The 19,062-nt window shown below is 32.7% G+C and overlaps 1 protein-coding gene across 3 annotated transcripts; it reads left to right on the plus strand.

Annotated features, from left to right (window-relative positions):
* Positions 1-10,996: 10,996 nt before the first annotated feature.
* LOC111390006 lies at positions 10,997-18,036 on the plus strand. 3 transcript variants are annotated; one of them, XM_023014995.1, is made up of 13 exons: positions 10,997-11,178; positions 11,316-11,517; positions 13,003-13,077; positions 13,217-13,318; positions 13,417-13,448; positions 13,720-13,833; positions 14,015-14,129; positions 14,323-14,432; positions 14,538-14,654; positions 15,101-15,181; positions 15,401-15,633; positions 16,070-16,109; positions 17,190-18,036. In XM_023014995.1, the coding sequence occupies exons 1-13, from the start codon at positions 11,116-11,118 to the stop codon at positions 17,790-17,792; spliced, it is 1,887 nt and encodes a 628-aa protein (XP_022870763.1). In that variant the 5' UTR covers positions 10,997-11,115; the 3' UTR covers positions 17,793-18,036. The 3 variants fall into 3 exon arrangements, with proteins under 3 accessions (XP_022870763.1, XP_022870761.1, XP_022870762.1); XM_023014993.1 differs by having other exon boundaries at positions 10,998-11,178; positions 14,242-14,432; XM_023014994.1 differs by lacking the exons at positions 10,997-11,178; positions 11,316-11,517 and adding an exon at positions 12,374-12,511 and having other exon boundaries at positions 13,003-13,318; positions 14,242-14,432.
* The last annotated feature ends 1,026 nt before the right edge of the window (positions 18,037-19,062 follow it).

A 19,062-nucleotide genomic window follows, 5' to 3' on the forward strand; every position in this document is an offset into this window, starting at 1 on the left:
ATCTTCTTCACTAGCTTCGTCTAAGACATTAATTTCGTCTTCACTTTCGTAGTCCTCTATTTCAAAATATCCCCATTCTCCTTCACTTTCTTCCTCATTATGTTGTGTTTGTTCTGCTTGATAATTATAATTTTCAAATCTAATACTTAAAGTTCCATTATTATTTTTGTACATAATATTATTTTCTGGTACTAATATTGATTTTTGTAGAAAATTTCCTAAGTTCCAATCTAATCCTGCATATGTTTCTAAAGAAAATTTCTTTGCCGGGATAGCCTTTATACCTTTTTGTCCTAATAATGTAATTATTTGATTATTTTCTAATTTATAATTGTAGTACTATTTTCACTAAGTCTTCCTATGAATCCTGTGCAAATTAATAATTTATCCTCATCTCTTTTCATTTGATATCCTCTGCTTTTTATTCTTATTTTAATATCTTTATAGAAATTCTTTATTTTAACCAAATAGTCTGGTGTAAAATACACTATTCCGCCTTTATCATTCATATCTAATTCTATACTTCCTAATAATCATTGTTCTATATCTGTGAATCTGCTATCATATAAATGTACTAATACTTTAGCTCATAAATTTTCTCTATGAAGCCATTTTACTCTTATTATTATTAATCCTAAATGAGTCTGTTGAAGATTTTTATTAACGATTTCTTTATAAGATTCTTTTTCTATTAAATCCAGAGATATAAATTGATCTTCATGTGTATAGGAAACACATCTTTCTCCATAATGCTGATATATTAAAGATTTGCTAAATAAATTTCCTTTTTCATATATGTTTAAAACTTTCACTAATTTCAATTTATTCTGTCTAAACATTTCTATTTGTTTTTCTATATCTATTAGAGATTCTAGTCTTGTTTCAGATTCTGTTTTTCTACTTAATGTTCTTAATAAAGGATTACCTTCTAATTTACTACTACTGGCTACGATTTGTTTTCCTTTATTCATTATGTATAAATTCACTTAGTTTTCTTAAATCTACTAGGTTCTTTAGTTTTACCTAAATCTAGTTTTTCTAGTTTATTTATTATATTATCTAAATCTTATCTATTATCTGTCGACTTTTCTTTTTCTAATACTTTAACTATGTTTTCCAATTTTTCTAGATTAGGACTAAATTTCGTTTCACCTATATTATTAGATTTTCTTTTTAGTATTTCAGTATTTTGATTTTTAATATATTCTAGATTAGTTTCTAAATTCTTTATATTTTTATTTATATTTTTTTTATAAAATTTATATTTTTTTATTTGAATTGTTCCTTTCTAATTTTTTTCTCTAACTTTACAAGTAAGTCTACAATATTATTTAACTGTTTATCTTCACTATGTAAAGCATGTCTAAACTTATTATCAAAATCTAGGGAACCAAAAACAACATTGCAGCTCCCTTGGCGGAAGAAAAAGAGGAATATTGCTGCCTTGGATTGAATTGTATACGCGTATAAAGAGAGGCCACTGCTGGAAAAAATATATATGTACAAATAGTGTAGACTTTGACTGAAAATTGAAAGAAAAATGACAGAAAAAGCAGTGTTAATTGGGGAATTAATCACATTCCGTCAATTTCTTGGTGATATCTTTCCACTTTTACGTGTTTAATTCCAACATAATATTAGGCTAATTCCTCTAGTGTATTGGACGAAGATGAAACTCTTTATTATTTATTTTTAGTTCAAGATAAGTAACTTAGTTAAATTCTTGCAATTCTTGATTAATCTTGCATGCTTAATTTTGTTATTTGACTTTTTGATCACCAATTAAATATATGGTTATTTATTGTAGTGCTAGGAGGCTCAAAATAGGTCTAAAACATTGCTTGATTAATATGCGTACAATAAATTTAGGAATAAGATTTATCACGTGTGCAATTTTTGAGATAATTGTGAAATTAAATACGTTCTATTAATTCGAATTTGGACTAGGAATAGATTTGAGTCATGATTATGATATATTTAATTTGTTTTGGAAAAGAAAATTAATTACAACAGAACTATCGATTGTTAAGAATATATGAACGAAACTAGTTACGTAGTCAAAAATTGAAATAGATAATAATAGGTGAATTCGTAATCCAATACACTCTTCCAATATATATACAAAACACACATTTTACAAGCTTTTGTAGATTAAGTTAGACTAAAAAAAACACAAATTACTTTTGTTTGTTTACTTTAAATCTAATTAAACACTAGTGCACTCAGTTAAATTTTATTCATTGTAGGACTATACTCTCAATTCATCAAATCTATTACGTGTCAACAATCCCGTATGCTTGCGAGTTTCACACGAACAAGTTTTTGACTCCATTGTCGAAGAATAATTTATTAAATTTGAGTTTACTAGTTATTTTTTTAGATTTGAAGTTTTTTCTTTTTTTTTTTCCATCACTTTGTTTATTTTAGTATATTCATTGAACGATCTAAATCTCTCGTTTTACTCTTTTTAGGAAATAACAATTTCTGCAAAATTCTGACGAGATCGAGTTCCTTCTGATAGATCCCAAAATCGAAAGAACTTTCAGACATCTAAGTAGTGAGCAAAGATAAGCAAGGGAAATGGCAAAAATCAATATCAAAATCAAGTTCAGAACCCCTTGCCACTACCTCAGCCAATTCAGTTAGATCAGCCGAGGGCAGTAGCAAATCATGGAAAGCTCTAGTGAGGAATTATATAAATCCATTACCAGCTCCTGTGTAACCAGCTATTATCTATCCACCTTTTGGGCAGGCCGACTTCCACATTAAACCTGATGTTATCAACTTATTCCAAAATCATCAAGATATTAGGTTCTCTGAGAGATCAGTCGAAAATCCTATGAACATGTTCAGGCCTTCTTGATGCTGTAATGCCCCAATTTTCTATAAACTCCGGAACGTTACAAAAAACTCAGTTTTCTTTATTTTAAGTGAAGAACTAAAAAAAAAAAATTTTTATTAAACAAATAACTGCAACATTTATAAATCTAAATTTAAAATATGAAAATTTTATCTAAACATAACATAAACTCTTAACTAATTCAAATAACACATTTGGAACAAAATTTAAACTAATTGATAAATTTAAAGACGGCAAACTCATTTATTTTTCTTTTCATTTGATCCACTTGGCAGCCCGCATCACCGTCCTTCCACAATTTCAATCGACCCGAACTAACCTGTAAAAATTTGTAAGAGCGAGTATTCGAAAACACATAGTAAAATACGTGCAGTTTTCATATACATATATATAACAATAAAAATTACAATTCATACCATTTAATCTTATGGAGTATATCGGTGATCATGCGACACACCCATCTTAGGTCCTCTTATAATCCCGTAGGATTTCATATCTCTTTAAAAAAAGAATGTTTACTGGCAATCCATGCATTTTTTATTGGACATAAATGCATAAGGAAACAAAAATGCTTGTACTTAAAGTATCTTACCTTGTTAGAAAAATCTGAAGCACGTTCAAAATCTTTTCTTCGCTTTGAAAAATACATGATTAAAATATTCAATGTATGCAAACTTTATTTCCAATGCTACCTTCTCTCTCTCTCTCTCTCTCTACCTACCGTATGTATGAATTGGTGTGAGTAAAACTTTTCATCATACCTATATATATATATATATATATAGGTGTAGGCTAGAGTAGATAAACCAAAATTTGATTTGATATGGCCAAATCTTGCAACCAATATCTACTCACAATATACTTTATTATTATCTTATTCAACTACAAGATATCAACTATCTCTATCCAACCGTATATGGGTGTATAGTGAATTTCGTTGTAACTAAAATAGTGAAAACATGTGCCATCCTAGAAATCTCTAAATCAAAACTAACAAATAATAATAAAAATTTCACCTCACACGTTTTCTTTTTTGAGAGAGAAAAAAATAAATTGATTTATAATTTATATAAAATTATATTTATATTATTTTCTTTCAATTGGGTCTAACTTAATGTGTCCTTATCCAAAATAATTTTTTCTCGAGTCAAAGACTTCTAATTAATTACGAGCTATCCAACGAGTACAATATTGATATACTTATAATTTCTCTATCAAAATCTAATTTATTTGACCCAGATAAAATAGGAATTTATATAATATACAAAATAAATAAATTTTAATCTATAAAATTTTTGGGTTGCTACAGATGCTCTACAATATGATTAGCCACGAAGGAATGTCTACAAATGCCTTTCGACTGCGCCTATTTCCTCACACGTTAAAGTAGGGTGCATAGGAATGGTTAAATTCTCTAGTTCCCAGGAGCATCGTTTCATGAAATAACATGGTGCAAAAGTTCACGCTGAAATTTTTCCCGCCATCTTGAGTCTATCTTATCAGAAATGAAATCCATACTTTCAAGCAAAAGGACCTTGAGAGCCTTCCAGAAAGTGTAGGAAAGATTCAAAGATTATTTTAGGAAGTGCTCTACTTTGAACATCCTTCAAGAATCAAAGATTTGCATATTCTATTTCGCCTTGAGACCTGAGTTTTGTAACATCGTCGATGCCTCTGTAGGAGGGTTGATATTGGATATTTCTCTGGATAACACCTTAGACCTTTTTGAGACAATTGCCGAAAATCAGTCCATGTCACCAATACGCAATCAGTCCATGTCGCCAATAGACAGGGAAGTGCCAAGGATATCACTGACATAACTATATCATAAGTAGCCCAAATGGAAGCATTGACAAAGAAGATGGATAGCCTTACTCAAAATGTGAACATGGTACACTAGTCAAAATCGATTTGCGAAGGGTGCGGAGTAGATCATGTTACAGAAATATGTCCTTTAGACTCCACACATGTAATTCGGCTTGAGGAGGTTAATTATGTGCGGAACTTTTAGAGGCAATAAGACAACCTCTATTCCAACACACATAATCCGAGTTGGAGAAATCATCTAAATTTTTTGTGGGCTAATAATCAAGGTCAAGGTGGAAATTTTCAAACTAAACCATCGGAGTTCCAACAACGGCAGCAACAACAACAACCGAGAAAGCCATTAGTTGTGGATTTATTAGGGCACTACATGGCCAAGAGTGAAACTATTCTCCAGAATAAAAATGATGCAATTAAAAATTTGGAAACTCAGATAGATCAGATGATAGTTGCATTAGCAAACAGAGCACATGGTACTCTGCCAAGCGATATAAAAAAGAACCCAAAGGGACAAGTACTAGTAGTTGAAGCTGTGAATTATGCAATTAATGAGACACCATTAATCAAGCCTATGACCCATGTTCCATCTTATGTGTCGCCTATCGCATTTCTTCAAAGGCTTCAAAATAGCCTAAAAAGGAATAAGTCTAGGCTATCACAATGAGAGGTGAAGTTCAGCTACCAAAAATCACATTGAAGAAGAAGGAGACCGAGAAGAATCAAGTACTTACCATGGGGAAGAACAAGTGGGTCAGTCTAAAAAATCATCAAATGTTAATCAAGAAGAACAGTCAGACAATCAATAGGTCAATGCAACTGTTCTCGTTAATAAACACACACCTTTAATTCCATTCACTCAAAGGTTGCAGAACAATAAATTGGACAAATAGTTCAAGAATTTCTTGAACACCCTCAGACAATTTCATATCGTCATTCTTTTTATTGACGTTATTCTACAAATTTCAAATTATGCTAAGTTTTTGAAGGAAATGTTGACTAAGAAGAGAAAGCTGCCAGAAGATGAAACAATAGCTTTATCTGAAGAATGTAGCGCTATCATTCAGCATAGGATCCTTTCCAAACTTAAAGATCCAGGGAGTTTCGCTCTACCTTGCTCATAGGAAATTTACGTGATATAAATTTTTCTTTTGATTGAGGAGCAAGTATTAACTTAATTCCCTTACCTCTTTAAGAAACTTAGGATCGTGAGAACCTAAGGTTGCTTCTATCATCCTTCAACTGGGAGAATATCACTGAAACGCCCTTATGGAATAGTTGAAACATGTTTATCAAGGTGGGGAAGTTTATTTTTCCAGCTGACTTCATCATCCTCGACATAAAAGAGACACATCAAATGCTAATAATCCTAGGGAGACCATTCTTGTCTACAAGCCGAACCTTGCTGAATTTTGATACTAATGAGATAGTCTAGAGAGTAGAGGATAAGCAACATAATTTCACCATGGAAAATCTGATCAGGCAACCCTCATACTTTGAGGATTGCCAACAAGTTGATCATTGGAAGAGCTACAAAGGCAAGCCACATGAATGTTGAATTGTTGGTAAGGATAGCGATGAAAACTTAATTTTGTGGAGGATGTAAGATGAAAAAAGGAAGTGCAATCAGTGCATAAAACGCAGAGATGAATATTCTCTTTTCAAACCATTATGAATAGCCAAAACAATAAAGTCTAGCTAAAGACTATAATTAAGCGCTTATTGAGTGGCAACCCAATCTCCTAACCCTTTTTTATTTTTATTTTGCCTTATGTATCACATTGCATATAGATTTATTTTAATTATTAGTTTACATTAGATTTAGATACGTTCAAATTTATGGGGTATCATCATCCTATCATATTTTCGCTTAGTCCCTTAAATTTAATGTTGGTTATTTCGTTTGTTTGGGCTAAGTAACACATATTCTATGTTATTTAAGCTCTAATGTTTGATTTAATTGCCATATGTAGGAACATGGCGTCGTAGAATACTCAGTCCAACATAGGCTAAGGGAAAAATATGATGAAGATGATTGTTTGGCTGTCACCCATAGTCCCTTGCACGCTCAAAAGAAAAATTCAGGGAGTACTTTTTTGTGTGTTTAGTAAAAAAAAATTATTTTTTGTGTTTAGTTAAATGAATCATTAAATTTTTTTTAGTTGTGTGCTTGTGTAGGTTAGACAATTTAGTAGACAATGATGATTAAAATTGAGATTTGGAATTGATTTATGAACCGTGAATAGGAAACACGCTAGATTGATTGAAGCTTAAAGTTGCAAAACTTGATATTGTACATGCACTAGAATTGAGTTTGACATTGTGATGAAATGAGTTGATATATACATTTAAAAGATTGATTTTGTTAGACGTAGATACTTTACCCAAACCATATTGAGTAATTATCCTTAGACCAAATTTAGCACAGTTTGGGGATCTTACTGTTGTAGGAAAATATTGAGTTTGTCATTGTGATGAAATGTGGATTCTTTGTGTGAAATATTTGTGTGGATTGTTTTAGATTAATAGGATAAAATTGGGCGAAAATCTTAAATTGGAGGGCGGTTTGCTCAAATAGGTTTTTTGATAAGGGGCATTACACTGATCAAGGGATATATTTTGAAATTTAAAAACATCTCTTTGAAGCATTTATGATTCACGTAACTAAGTTTGCAAGAGTATCTTAAAACCTGTTGCCTTAAAGTCATCTGACTTAAAAGTCATTGGCATAAAGCTCGTTACAAGGTTCATTTAGAAAGTAATCATAGATATAGTTGCCCTTAAAACAAAAAGAAAAAAAATTGTTCTCTTTGAAGTCTTTTTTACTCGGATTACTAAGACTGTAAGGGTATCTGAAAATGTGGTGCTCTAAAGTCATTTGACTTGTAAGTTATCGGCCTAAAACTCGCTACATGGGTCATCTAAAAAGTTTAAGGAAGAGTACAAAAAAAATTAAAAAATTGAAAATCACAAAAAGCAAGTAGATGAAAAAAATACTAAATGCCTTGTTAAGTCTCAACACTTGTTTGTGGGAATTTTACTTTTGATGAAGGATAATTAGCCTTGTTAAGTCTTAATAGTCGAAACAATCAAATAATTGGAGAATCCTTGTTCATTGATATGTTGACTTACAACTAGTGATGCCCACCTATGTTGGAGATGGTGAGAATAGTAATGAAAAATTCAATTTTGGATCACGCATTGGGGAAAAGAATAAAAATGAATAAGTTTGAGGGTGTGTGAATCTTATTAGAGATGAAATGATATATCTGACCATAGAAGGTCGAAAATTGGAATAACTTGAGAATTTAATAATATCTATTTAGTTCTTCACACACATTTCGATTATGCATTGAAAAAATGGATATTGTTTTGGTATTGTAAAATTGAAGCGGTTTGTAGATTTAATACGGTGATCTCAATTTCTGAGGTAAAAAATTATATAGTCCAATTAAATATTTTTGCATTCTTATGTGGTGGTTGTTTTTCAGGTTATAGTTTTGTTCGAGAATGAATAAAGGTTTAAGTTTGAGGGTGTTTGATAAGTGCAATTTGTGCACTTATTTAAGCCATATTATTAAACTTTTAATTCATCACATTATTGATTTTTATTTAACTTAGGTTAGTTTTATTTGTGTTTTTAGTGATCGACTCGTTTGAAACAATTGGAAAGGAAGAATGACAAAATCGAAGGAAATCTATAATTTTGGGAATAAAATTCCACAAGTTTGAATTCGAGAAGAACATTGGTTGCACAATTGATGAACTTAAGCACTAAATTGCACTATTTGATAGAGATGGAAACCTTGGAGGAAATAATGGACTAAGTGGGCCTGGATCAGTTTAAAAAAGAAGGTTACTTGGGCTGGATTTTTACTTTTACACAAGTTGGAGGTTATGAAAGAAATATAATTGGGCCTCTTTTTGACCAGTAGTGGGTGATGGGAACTAAAAGGTGATTGGAATTTAACCCTATTTGGTTCGAATTAAAATCTAATTTTAATTGAAGTCAAAATAAAATAATGAATATTAACCACATTTTTCATGGATTGCACAACTTTTCAACCACGTATTTCAAAAACTTCTATCAAAATCTACTAAAAATCTAATTTTAATCCCCCACCAAACATCCTCTTAAGTTGAAGGGGATTCCTGAAAAGAAGAAAATAACGGCTACAATAATATACATATATGCATATGTATATATATACATATATATATATATATATATTACTCACACATTCGGGGAGAGATTTTTCATAGACAGCAAGGTGGCGGCGAGAGAAAAAAAAGAGGGATGCCTTGTGATTTAATTGATACACATATACACACACAAAAACACGCGGACAAGGGCTGAAAAATAATGGCTGAATTGGTTTCATTTACATAACTGCTTGGCGACTGATTTTATACATTCATTCAACAGAAATTGGAGAGGAATTGAAGGGTTTTTTTTTTTTTTTTTTTTTTTTTTTTTTTTTTTTGGAGTCAACAAAAGTAGCCACTTCGGGGATTTTATATACATAGAAGAAGGCGGCCAACGGAGAATAGAAATCAACATTGTAGTTGCATTGGAGGAAGAAAAAGAGGAAAATTGTTGCCTTGGATTGAATTGTATACGCGCATAAAGAGAGGCCGCTGCTGAAAAATATAGATATATATACAAACACGTGCAGACTTCGGCTAAAAATTGAAAGAAAAAGGTAGCGTTAATTGGGAAATTAATCACGTTGCGTCAATTTTTCGGTGATGTCTTTTCACTTTTACGTGTTTAATTCAACATTTTTTAGGCTAATTCCTCTCATGTATTGGATGAAGATGAAACCCTTTACTATTTATTTTTAATTCAAGACAAGTAGTTTAGGTAAATTCTTACAATTCTTGATTAATCTTGCATGCTTAATTCAATTATTTGATTGCTTAATCCTCAATTAAATATATAGTTGCTCATTGTAGTGCTGTAAGATTCGAAATAGGTCTAGAACAATACTTGATTAACATGAGTGTAATAAATTTCAGGAATAAGATTTATTACGTATGAAATCTTTGAAATAGTTGTAAGATTGAATACATTCTATTTATTTGAATTCGGACTAGGAATAGATTTGAGCTGTGAATATGATAAATTTTAATTTGTATTAAAAAAATTAAATATAATAGAATTATCAATTGTCAATAATGCACAAATGAAACTAGTTACGTAGTCAAGAATTAGAATAGATAATAATAGGTGGATTCGTAATTCAATACACTCTTCCCATATATATAAAAAACTCGCATTTTTTTAGCTTTCGTAGATTAAGTTATATTAATAAAAAAAACATAAATTACTTTTGTTTGTTTACTTTGAATCTAATTAAACACTAGTATACTAAATCTTATCTTATTTTTCGTGGGACGATACTCTCAACCTATCAAATCCATTACTTATCAACAATCCAGTACACGCGCTCTATATATATATATATTCGATTGGCTGCACGTGTATTTTCCTCGTATAATTTAATAAGATATGCTTTGATTGGGTAACTATAATATAAATTCAATCAAGGGTAATCACACTTTAATTCGATTTTAATCAGATAACTACACTGTAGCTTGATCTCAATTAAGATAACTTTATTCAATATCACAGTTGATAATTGATCACGTGACACTAATAAATGACAGTTGTAACTCTTAATAAATAAGTACAACTTTATTTATTTGCATCTTTTATTGATGTTACGTCTTGAATTTTTTCCTATAATAAATGATAGTTATAACTCTTAATAGTTAATTAATATGTACAACTTTATTTATTCTTATATTTTATAGATGTTACGCCTTGGATTTTTTTCCGCTCAGGTGCGTTGTTATACGAAGTTCTTTTATTTGCATCAAATAAAAGTTACATAGCCCCGTTTGATAGTCATTTTTTTTTAAATTCATTTTTCTCTCTTTTCTTTTCAATCACACATTCTTTATTAAAATAATATTATACATAAATCAAAAAATTTTCCTTATTTTTCAACCACGCACTTCTCTTACTATTCTAAAATGCATTTTTACGTAAAAATGGCTATCAAACACCCCCTTAATTGGAAAAAGTTGAAGTTAAATTAACCAGCGGAAATGGAATGACAACGAGTCGATCCGAAATTCTAGACTCGGGCTTGGCTCAGGTAAAACATCCTAGTTTTTTTCCGAACCCGAGCCGAGCAAAAGCTCGACAAAAAAAAAATTAGGCTCGACCCGAATTTTTGGCTCGGGCCTTTCCGAGTCGAGCTGAATTTACCTCGAAAGAATAAAAATGGGATGGTATAGGGCGAAAGTCCAAGTAACTGCCAAAAGAATAAAAATATCTCACTCGTCCCTCTCTTCCTTCGACTTTCATTCATATACGAGACAATTCTCATCATTTTAATCTAAGGATTTTGTAAAAGTTAATAGAAATGGCATCAATTGAGGATATCAATTATGGAGCTTCAGAGACTCACGACTGTGTAATCAAATTGGTTAGTTCAACTCAATCTTTTCTACTCATACGTTCATTTTTTCTTCAAAATTGGATAATCTAATTATAAGTTATGATCAGGGAATTTTTCTTTTTCCTTGTTTGGTTTAAAATTTAACAGGGTGTGTTAAATTGCAGAGATTGGATCCTAAAAGGCGAAAGGAAAAGGTGGTAGTTGGCTGTGGAGCTGGGTTTGGAGGTGATAGACCTATAGCAGCATTGAAATTACTTCAAAGAGTGGAAGAATTAGACTATTTAGTACTCGAGTGCTTAGCGGAACGCACCCTTGCCGAGTGTTACCATGCAATGAAGTCCGGTGGCAAGGGCTATGATCCTCGTAGTATGTTAATTTTTTACTATGCGTATTTGAATGGTTCATTATGTGGATCACTGGATCCTGCACCCCTATCTCGCTAGTGTTTACTGATTTGATTCCTGGTAGGGATTTTTTTTCTAAGAATTGGTTGTTTCGAGTGTTCATTTCTGGGTCAATTATGTGTTTTAAGTAATTATGTTTATGGGGAAAAAGAAAAAGATTCGTCCTTCACGAAAGGAACGTAAAAAGGAGATGATTGATAAAGTAGAAAACAGATGGTTCATTAGGTTTATCATGCACGCCAAATTTGATAGAGTTTACTGATTAGTTTCCGATGCTCATTTTTTGGAATGATTGGTTGTTTTGAGTGTCTCTATCCGAGTCAATTATGTCTTCAAGTGATATCATGTTTACTGGAAAAGAAAAATATGCATAATTCACGAAAGAAGTATAAACAGGAGATATTGAAAAAGTAGAAAACTTTACCCGTTGAGTGGGGGTACTACTTTGACTGGGAAATTAGAATTTGTAGGGAGATAGGAATATGGTCTAAAACAGTAAGGAAGTCTAAAAGTTTTTCGAAATAGTTTTGTTCGCTTTCTTAGAATTCTTTTGTGATCTTGTATCTAGTATTTCTTTTAGTCCATTTTTTCATGTTCATTGGGTTTGTATAGGTATAGATTCGACAAAGTAGGTTAAATATATCAATGGTTAGAGTGGGTGAATGCTGTGGCAATCACAATGCAGGGTGGCATGGCCGACAGGTCATTAGCATTTTCATGTATCTGGATTTTTGGGATTTGGTCATGTAATGTTGGTTTCTGTCCTATGTTTTAGGTGAACACTTTGGTAATTGCTTGTCATCTTGATATTCCAAGCTCTTATTGCTGACTCCATTGGCATTATCAAGCAGATTGATGGTGTCGAGATGGTCTTCCGATTGACACTAGCATGTTATCCATTTGATCAATTCTCATCTGACATTGAGTTGCCTTTGGTTTTTCTCAAGCTCAGCAAGGTCATCTTGGCCTTTCTATCCTGTTGACTTAAGTACATGCTGGTATTACTGCCATGTTAGCTTGATGGTGGGGGTGCCATACTACTTTCGGTATAACACCATGATTTATCATATGAGATGGGGTTGGTTAATTTCTGGTGGAACAGGGCAGAAAAATTAGCAAAATAGTATATTATATCTTTGCCACATCTGTCTTCTCATATACGGCATATATGCACTTGTACGGGAAAACAATCTAAGGCAGTTTGTTAAAATGTAATTAGACTCTTGTTAGATAATAAATTCCACCATGTATGGTAGCATCTTATTGGATTTTGTACTCGAGTATTTGTATATTTGTTGTTTCCTTGAATTTTACTTTTAACTGATTGAGCAAACTGCCTATATTATTTCACAAATATGCATTGGTTTTGCTTTGGCTCAATGTATTGGAATAAGCTGGTGATGTGATTTCATTGATAGATTGCTGATAGTCGTCCATCATTATGCAGTTTCAGAGTGGATGCAGTTGCTTCTACCTCTGGCCGTGGAGAGTGGAGTTTGTATTATTACCAATATGGGTGCACGTAAGTATTATGTGGTTTAAATATACTTTTCCATATGATGGAAACATTCTAGGTGCTTCTACCTTTAGTATATACATATTTTTTGAAGTCGCCTTTGCTTATCTAAACATATGTTTTTACACTTGCAATTCATGGGAAGAGAGTCCTCATGGTGCCCAAGAGGAAGTTTTACAAATCGCAAGCAAACTGGGCATTGGTATAACCGTTGGTCTGGCTCATCAATCTTCTATTTCAGGAAAAGGTATTTTTTTTACTTTTAAGATCATAAACAATCCTACTGTAATGAAAATAGACGTTTAGATGCTAACGACATTTTCCTATATAATGGTTCACAATCAGGACTGGATGATCACCTGAAACATGTTGACGGTGTAAGATATTGGCCATCTTTATTGTATCTGTGAGTTGCATATTGCATTATCGTACAATTTTTAGATGTTTCGAGAATTCTATCATTCCTTCGTGGACTGACATCTCCAGTTTAAACTCATAAACTCCTTGTAGTTGTGGATAAAAATGAATATTTGACTTAAATGGTAATATTCTCCTTATGGAAAATGCATTCCCTTTACTTCTTTGCTAAAAATATGCCTTTGTCCTTCTCTAGGTAGATTGGCTGTTAACATTTTCTGATCTGTGCAGGATGTTAGTGTGTATCTGGGAGCATCTCCTATTGTTGAATGTCTGGAGAGGTATAAACCAAATGTTATTATCACTTCTCGGGTTGCAGATGCTTCTTTATTCTTAGGCCCGATGGTATGAACTTAGATTGTGTTCTTTTCTGCTGTATTCATTACAGTCTCTACATTTACTATTTGACCAAAAAAATTTTGGTCCATTGTAATCTAATATGTAATAGAGACCAACCCTCCTCGAACCCTTTCCCTTGAATATTGATTTCTGTAACAAGATAATGAATGTCTTTTGGTGTGATTAGGTATATGAACTGGGATGGAACTGGGATGAGTTGCAGCTGCTAGCACAAGGTTCACTAGCTGGCCACCTACTGGAATGTGGTTGTCAACTCACAGGGGGATACTATATGCATCCAGGTGAACTTTTACTATAGTGCCACAGTTTTCACAATAAAGATTGAATTGCAGCATTTTATATTTTCATAAATATATGATTACTTAATGAAAGATTTGTATATCGTTTGTCTAGCTGATAAATACAGGAGCATGTCTTTCCAAGATCTCCTTGATTTGTCTCTTCCTTTTGCGGAAGTTACTTTTGATGGGACAGTACATGTAGCAAAGGCAGAAGCCACCGCCGGGGTTCTAAATTTCAGCACTTGCTCTGAACAACTTCTGTATGAAGTTGGGGATCCTGGTGCTTATATAACCCCCGACGTGGTAAGTTTTGGTGGTTATACACCAATCAAATCTGTCATTTTGGAGGAAGATGATAGAGAGATTAAGATTGATTCAGGAAGTTGAAACAGTTTGTTCTATTCGCAGATTATAGACATTCGGGACGTTAGCTTTCAACCTTTATCAAAGAGTAAAGTTCACTGCAGTGGAGCAAAGCCATCTTCTGAACCATTACCTCAAAAAATGTTGGTGCTGAGTTCGAAGGTACGTCTCCCACTCTCATCAATCAAATTGGCAGTCTCATTATAGGTGTATATTAATTTTACTATATAAATTCTGAAATATTTCGTTATTTTTAGGTTACTCGAAATATTCTTCTTCTAATGTATTTTCCTTTTGTTCTTATTCTTCTTTCCTTTCTTCCCTCCATGAATTTTGATGTGGATCATTATCAATCAAAGCATACAAATTATTTCTGTGAGTAATGCAGTCTGTTCAAAGTCCTTTTTTTGGCCAAGTTGAGTAGCCTTATTGGGAATAATGCTTCAGTTTACAGTTGTTGTAGAGTAGCTGTGTCTAGATTGTTCAGCTGGATAACTACTATTTATGGTCTCTCTATCCTCTGTTTTATCTTATTAATGATGTCCTATAGTTAAAAGGAAGGAATGCTGGTTCTTTTGTATCTTATGTCCAAGTGTACCTGTTCACAGGACTGTGGGTGGAAAGGTTGGGGAGAGATATCCTATGGGGGATATGAATCTGTGAAACGTGCTAAAGCTGCTGAATTTTTGGTAAAATCTCCTTGTATTTATCATTCACATTCTTCTCTTTATGAAACACTAAAATATTATGCCACTGCAAACATGCTTGATGATTCGTCTTTATTCATCCTCCGGCATGTTGAAAAGGCGAAGCAATCATTTTTTAGATTTTTATTTTTGCTGAAAGTCAATAAAACAGTCTGGTATGTAAACTGCAACCTGGATAATAACATTATTCCTTCATATTAGGTAAGGGCATGGATGGAAGAAATGTACCCTGGTACAAGCAAACGTATACTTTCCTACATAATTGGTTTCGATAGTCTAAAGGCAGTGAGCACGGACAATAAATTGCCGAGGACTAGCGAAGATATTAGATTACGAATGGATGGTTTGTTTGAACAAGAGAAACATGCAATCCAATTTATTAAAGAATTCACAGCTTTATATACAAATGGCCCTGCTGGTGGCGGTGGCATCAGGTCTATTTATTTTGTTTTCTTTCTGTTTTTCTGATTCACCATCTTATCCTTTTATTGTCACTGCTATTGCATATCTGCATATAATGATTAGACAGGATGCTGCTGATATAAACTGTATGTTTTCTTATCACTACAATATCATTCACTTATTGGTAAATGATTTAGTTGGGACTTCTAAAAGAAGAAAATTTCTATATTTTACTTGTGAAATGCCAACCAATGGTACTTTAATTTTGAAGAACATTATGCAAAAATTTATTGAGAGGCTTAAGTGACAAGGACTTGAATGATAAATTTGAGTCCTGAACATCAATTGTGTTGAACCACCTAATCTTAAAAGTTTAAATTGTTAGATAGGGATACACGTTTTCATTTAAATGTTTTCATTAATATATTTGTGATGTTAATGCTTTATTTATTTATTTTCTTAATGCAGCACTGGACACAAGAAAGAGATTTATCTGGAGAAAGGATTGGTACCTCTCTCCCTCTTGGGTCCTCTGTGTGTTTGTTTAGTGGTCTAGGGATTGCATGGTGGGATATATAACATTGTTGGATGAGAACGTGGGCTCACAATAAATCACTTATTCACAAGAACACATTAAGAGAAAAAGTTTACTAATGAATAAATTATTTGTCTTACAGCGTTGAATACAACAACTTCCTATTTATACTTATGTATTGAGAACATTTTATTTAGGGCATGTTTGATGCAGATATTTGAGATAAGATTTTGTGAAATATGATTTTTTTTTGGAGAATATGTGACTAAAAAATCAGGAAATGTTATAAGTCTATATGCAAAATTTTTTTATTGGGAGAATATGTGGTTGAAAATGAGTTCTAAAGAATTTTTTCCAAACATGGGCTTAAGAATAGATGTGAATCCTACATCAAATACATGTATTTTGTATACAAGAATATGTGTAATTATCATATTCTGGATGTGTTACATTTAGCTCTTGTTTTGGCAGGGATTAAGATCAAATTTTTAGTAAATTTTCATAAAAGTCGATGAAATGTATTGTTGAAAAGTTGTGGGTCGTGGTTAAAATTAATTGATTTTAATCCCAACAAAACAAGGGCTTAATATGTATCAATGACTTGTTCTATGGATTAATGGTTCTTCAAGAGTTTAGCAAATAATGTGTTTTTAGTAGTTGCTACTTACATCCTTCCGCTTCTTATTGGATTGTGTATTTGTGTTTACTGCTTTCAATCTAGTGCAACTTTCTATCTTGGGGTTATTACACTTCACCCTCTTTTATCTTTTGCATTAATTGCCAAAAACCCACTTTGGCCGAGATATGATTGCATTCTGTTGTAGCTTTAAGCAATATACATGATCTTGTTAATAGGGCTTTGTATAGGGAAATTGTGGACATCTTAAGCTCGGTTCGAATTCTATCAGCCTGCGAACTGATCGCATGATCCTGACGTTAGTTGCTCTATATATATATAATCTGTTACGTCTTGGTGAATTATCTTTGTTTTAGTATTATTAGTTGCTTCATCAAATTGGAATCATATTGAATGCTAGCCTTCGTTCACCCCAGGTAGGACGTGAATATGTTTACTGGCAAATAGCAGCTGCCAGAAACAATGTTATCAGCTCGATTGATCAGAATGTCGACAGTAAAATTAAAATACAGACAGGTACTTACCATGAATCCGACTCTCAACCAGTCTCAAGAGAAACTACATACAGTCTGAGCAAAGAATTGTTAGTACCAGAAAGTCATCTCTCTCCTGCTCCTGCTCCTGCTCCTGCTCCTGCTCGTCAAAAGATTTCTCTCTACGATGTAGCTCATAGCAGGGCTGGTGACAAAGGAAATGATCTGAACTTCTCAATTATCCCACATTTCCCACCTGATATCGAGAGGCTCAAGACGATTGTGACTCCAGAATGGGTGAGGGAAGCTGTCTCAACTCTTCTGAATTTGTCATCCTTTCCTGATTCTAGCGATATAGAAAGAAGAGACGAATGGGCTAGTGAACATCTTAAAGTAGAGATCTATGAGGTAAGGGGAATCCATTCCTTAAACATTGTGGTTCGTGACATTCTAGATGGTGGTGTCAACTGCTCAAGAAGAATTGATAGGCATGGAAAGACCATATCAGATGTGATTTTATGCCAGAAAGTGGTGTTGCCTCCATGATATAGCTCCACAATATGATAACTATAATTTCCTTTCACTCCTTTCCCTTTTACTTTTCTTTTCTTCTCGTTTCACTCATTGCCCCCCCAATCTATGTGTCCTTTAGACAGCATATAAAAGTTATTCAAGCGAAAATTATCTTATATGGTATAATAGGATATTGCAGGGAGAAATTTAGTCCCAAAACATTTATGTACGTTTTAATGTACCTTTGTTATTATAAAGATATTAATAATTGAAGTTACACGGCCTGATTTTGCGTTTGTGATACAAAAAATATGAAGTGAATAGTTCCTTTTGGAGTTTTTGTGCATCAAAAGTTGGTTTCAACATTTGTATTTTCCATTAAAATCGATATACAAGTTTGTCAACTACTAACAGACAAACCTTATTTTTAGGAGAGAATTGTAGTTGGGCTTCCAAACTTTATAAATTATTGAAGATTATATCCAAACCTTTCATTTTTACATATGGGCCCTGAAGCCTTTTTTTCTCAATTGCAACTGGAGAGGATGTGGATGGTATTCATCGTTTTGATCGTCAATTGACCAGAAGTCAACGATCTAACAAATTGTTCCACATTATTAAAATAATTAAATGAAAAAAGAATCGTTTGATCTGTCGTTGACTTTTGGTCAATTGACCATCAAATGGATGAATTTCGTTCACATGTCATCCAGCTGCAATAGAAATAAAAGGTTTAGGACCCCACTTGTAAAAATAAAAGGTTCAAGAATAGTCTGTAATAATTAGAAAGGTTTGGGATCCTAACTGAAATTCTCCCTATTTTTAATGGGGACTATTATCTACGACGTTGAAAAATGAAAGTTACCTTTCTGAAATGAATCGACACTTAAGAAAGTTGTAGCTCAAAATCATTTGTACGTGATCCATGGGTTTGTGATCCGACCCTAATATTGATTCAGTCAAAGCACGATATCACTGGTCCATCCAATGGTTTATCTTGTGACATAATGAAACCTTGAGAATCACAGTCAGAAACTCCAATTGCATAACATTTGTATGTAATCTACCAACTCGGTGGGTTTATACAAACTTGGTCAACTATTCGTGCAAAACCCGATCTGTTCATTGGGTTCTGAACAATTCACTTGTAATACGATCATATTCACTCACCTAGTATGGCGAATTAGATGATTTTGTTTTGAAGATTGGGAATTAGGAAATGAAATTTTAAAGTTGAACAACTTACAAAAGTTATATTCCACCATGGTCCAGAAAATAGAACCTGACTGAGTAGGACCAGAAA

Source organism: Olea europaea, unplaced genomic scaffold (genome assembly GCF_002742605.1).
Source record: "Olea europaea var. sylvestris unplaced genomic scaffold, O_europaea_v1 scaffold638, whole genome shotgun sequence".
NCBI lineage: Eukaryota > Viridiplantae > Streptophyta > Magnoliopsida > Lamiales > Oleaceae > Olea > Olea europaea.

Coding starts and splice junctions, on each gene's coding strand:
- LOC111390006 (XM_023014993.1), top strand. CDS start 11,116: ATGGCATCAATTGAGGATATCAATTATGGAGCTTCAGAGACTCACGAC. Junction 13,449..13,719: donor ACCTGAAACATGTTGACGGT/GTAAGATATTGG, acceptor TGATCTGTGCAG/GATGTTAGTGTGTATCTGGG. Junction 13,834..14,014: donor CTTTATTCTTAGGCCCGATG/GTATGAACTTAG, acceptor TGGTGTGATTAG/GTATATGAACTGGGATGGAA.